This window comes from Neodiprion pinetum, chromosome 6 (genome assembly GCF_021155775.2).
Source record: "Neodiprion pinetum isolate iyNeoPine1 chromosome 6, iyNeoPine1.2, whole genome shotgun sequence".
Classification (NCBI taxonomy): Eukaryota; Metazoa; Arthropoda; class Insecta; order Hymenoptera; family Diprionidae; genus Neodiprion; species Neodiprion pinetum.
Genome location: NC_060237.1, coordinates 11,831,634 through 11,835,081, shown reverse-complemented (window position 1 = coordinate 11,835,081; position 3,448 = coordinate 11,831,634). Strand labels below are relative to the sequence as shown.

The 3,448-nt window shown below is 37.2% G+C and overlaps 1 protein-coding gene across 1 annotated transcript; it reads left to right on the top strand.

Annotated features, from left to right (window-relative positions):
* Window positions 1-2,005: 2,005 nt before the first annotated feature.
* On the top strand, window positions 2,006-2,877 carry LOC138191132 (major centromere autoantigen B-like). Its single transcript, XM_069137120.1, has 3 exons — window positions 2,006-2,186; window positions 2,241-2,508; window positions 2,736-2,877. The coding sequence occupies exons 1-3, from the start codon at window positions 2,006-2,008 to the stop codon at window positions 2,875-2,877; spliced, it is 591 nt and encodes a 196-aa protein (XP_068993221.1).
* The last annotated feature ends 571 nt before the right edge of the window (window positions 2,878-3,448 follow it).

The following is a 3,448-nucleotide window of genomic DNA, read 5'->3' as shown; positions in this document are numbered from 1 at the left end:
TCGTTAATCAGCGTCGGGCATGTGATCGGAAAAATCGATAAACGAAAAGCAGGTGAGCTCTTGAGAAAATTTTCTTATAGCTTATACTGCCCCCGCGTCACACTTTTGTCTATATGTCACGTGGTGCATGCTCTACGAATGATTGGCTAGCTGGTTTTTGCTCGGTGGAGGGCGGGTGCGACTCCTTTAGTATAAATTCGAACAGCGGTTTGAAACTTCTCTAGTAATTTTGAAAATCCTTTGTGGGAAAACAAGCGTTTTTGATAAAGTGAGTTGTGAGAAAGAGAAAAAAAAAAAACGGTGTTCATTTGAAAAATCTGAAGACTTCAACGAGTTTATATTTTTTTCCTATTATCGTGTGCAAAGTTCGATTTTGCGCATGCATTTGCGTTCGCAAAGTAACACTTTCCGACACGTTGACAAGAGCGTGCGGGAATGCAACTGAGCGAACGGGGATGTAGCTGAGCGTGCGGGAATGTGGCGAGCGTGCGGGAATGTATAAGAGTATACGAGCGATTCCAAGGTATACACGCGCGCGCCATCTCTGCGGCACTCTCTTCGCATTAACACGTGCGAGCGATACTTTGACGTTCGTTGTCCGTATTAATTAAGAAAACGGCAGAATACAAAACACAGAACGCATGTTTTAAAGATGTAAACAAACCGCTCAGCGCGCCGGTTTGTTTATTTCATTTATTTAAAAGTATATTGATTAGTTGAAAAGTAGTGCTGGGCTTAGTTGTTACGCAAAATAAAATAAAGAAAAAAATTTTTCTACCCAACCATTTATCCTTATCGAATTGTACATAGTTATTACCGTTTGTTAGTTATTTTATTTTATACCTTTATTTATAAAAAAGGATTTATTTATAACGGATTTATTTATTTCTTTATATAAAAAAAAGAATTTATGAAAAAAAAAAAAAAATTTGTATTTACTAGGTATGTTAATTTAAACTTCGCGCGGGTATGCATGCGCGCTCACTCATGTAATCCGCCCCTCCCTTCAGGCTTCAAAGTCCGGCGTTGCCGTGTCTGTTAACAACTTATTCACTCGCAGTAAATTTTGACGCGATTTCCTATCTTTACGTTAAAATATTTTGATTAGAAACCTCTAAATGTTAATGATCTTGGTATTGATCGATGCGGAATATTTCAAAGAATGTATGGCTAGTTTTTCAAATAAAGTTCATTGTTACGAAAAGAGCTATCACGAGTTGATTGCACGGACAACTAACTCTCTCCATTTACTCTGTAGTTAAGCGGTAAAAATTACGCAACTTTGAGATTTTTTTACTCGGTTGATAAGCTCCCAATCGACTTGAAAATTTAGAGAGACATGGCTCGAATAGTCAACTACCTATAGTATTAATTTCAATTATTTCTCAGTACTTGTGATTATCTTCTAAACAACCTTAATACGGTCAACGAACGTCGAAGTATCAGTCGCTTCGCATCCGCTCTTTAGAAAGAACAAGTAAAGTGTGAGTGAATAACTATGAATAATGTACAAAGTGATACGGATAGCGAGGGTGAGGAGATGTCTAATGATGTGCCAGCTGAAATGCTCGCTGCAGCGAAGGAAAAAAAAATATACCGTTTCATTTTGTAAATTGTCACGTTACGATAAATATTAATAATAATTGAAAATAATAAATAAATCAGATTTTTCTTAATTTAATAAATTTATAATAATTCTATAATTTGTTGTTTTTTGGGCGGGGGGGCTTCGCTCCCCCAAACCCCCCGTCGCAGCGCCCCGACGCCCCCGTTCTATACGTTTCAATTATTCAAAATACTTGTAGTGGTCGAACTTTGCGTAACTTAATAGGAAAAATAGTATACGATACTGTGAATGTTGATTTGGATTCCGTAATGATTATTGCATTAGATTAGTATGTTAACAAAGTTTTTCGATTTGTTTCAACTTTTCTGTATTCCCTATCATCATATCCATACAAATTCTGGAAAAATTTTAGAATCGTACCAAAAAAAAAAAAGAAAAATGAACGGATGGAAAAGAGGATCGTCAGACTGCCCACCCAATTCACCACCACGATCGCCGACTTATAAGCGGGTGTGCAGAGAGGTGGCTTACGATGAGAAGGAGGATGATGATGAAATGATCGATAGTGATGTCGATACGTTGATTATCGACACCGAGCCATGTATTGACAACAGTGCTGGTGATGATGATCGCGAGTTTGATTAAAATTTGGCTGGAGAGCATCATCATCTAGAATCATTACCATCACCGACTGATGTGGAGGATGAGGAGGAGGAGGATGAGGGGGAGGGGGAGGGGGAGAAGGAGGAAGCGGAGGTGGAGGGTGTATGGCATGACGACGATGTTGATGACGAGCGGGTGGAGTTTGCTAATGATTTTGACGGTTGCGAAGATGTACGCCTCAGATTCGGATTGCTTCTTGATGAGATTGATCAAATCCATCAACTGCTGGGAGACATCGATAAAGCTGACGATGATGGCTATTATTCGGACGAGGATTGGTATGTAACACTACATTAAAATAAAATTTTAGTATCTTCCATACTTTCGTCGTATCACTCATTTTGAATATGTGGAAACTTTTTTGGGTTGGAGATTTATCATGTATATAAATGGTGAGTGCAGCAGCATCAACTTTTCTATTTCGGTTTGCTCTTTTTACAGATTTTTCATTACGAATCAATTTTGAAAAAATGGCATCTCATTCCCATCACGAGTATGATTCAAGTGATGATGATGATGGTGATGAGCGGGCAATCGTTGATTGGGGTGAGGATGAAGAGGCTGAAGAAGAGATAATTATAGACTTTTCCGAAGCAACACCCGAGTTCTCGTTGGAGGAGCTTCGGGACCTCGTTGAGGACGCGTGAGCTGCTCGAGTGGGGCCAAACAGCCAACATTATATGAATTACGGGGATATATGTACAGAAATAATTATTGAAAAATGGGCGAATGAAACTGTCGTAATAATTATAGATGTCGAAAATACCGATGATGATGATGACGATGATGATAATGTTAGCGAATAGGATAACGATAATGATTTTATGGATTATTTTGAGGAATAAACCACGCTAAATTCACAATTATTGATTATATATTTTTCACAAGTAAAAATTCATAACATTTACATTTTGTATGACAAGAATGGGTGAAAGTTATAAAGATATATATTTGTAATGTATCCTATTTCTAGATTATAATTTTATCGAATAGTAAATTTCTTTAATTCTATGTATAAGCTATGATATAATTGAGATTAATTCTATTGAATATTCTACATATAAACCCGAATATAATTGTATATATTGTAATAAATTCCATTGCTATTTTGGCAAATATTGTCCATATTATCTATACACACGATTGCAACTTAGACAGTCTTTAATTAGAGGATTCGGTCCATCCACCATATCGCCATCGGGTTCTGGTGTGTAATGT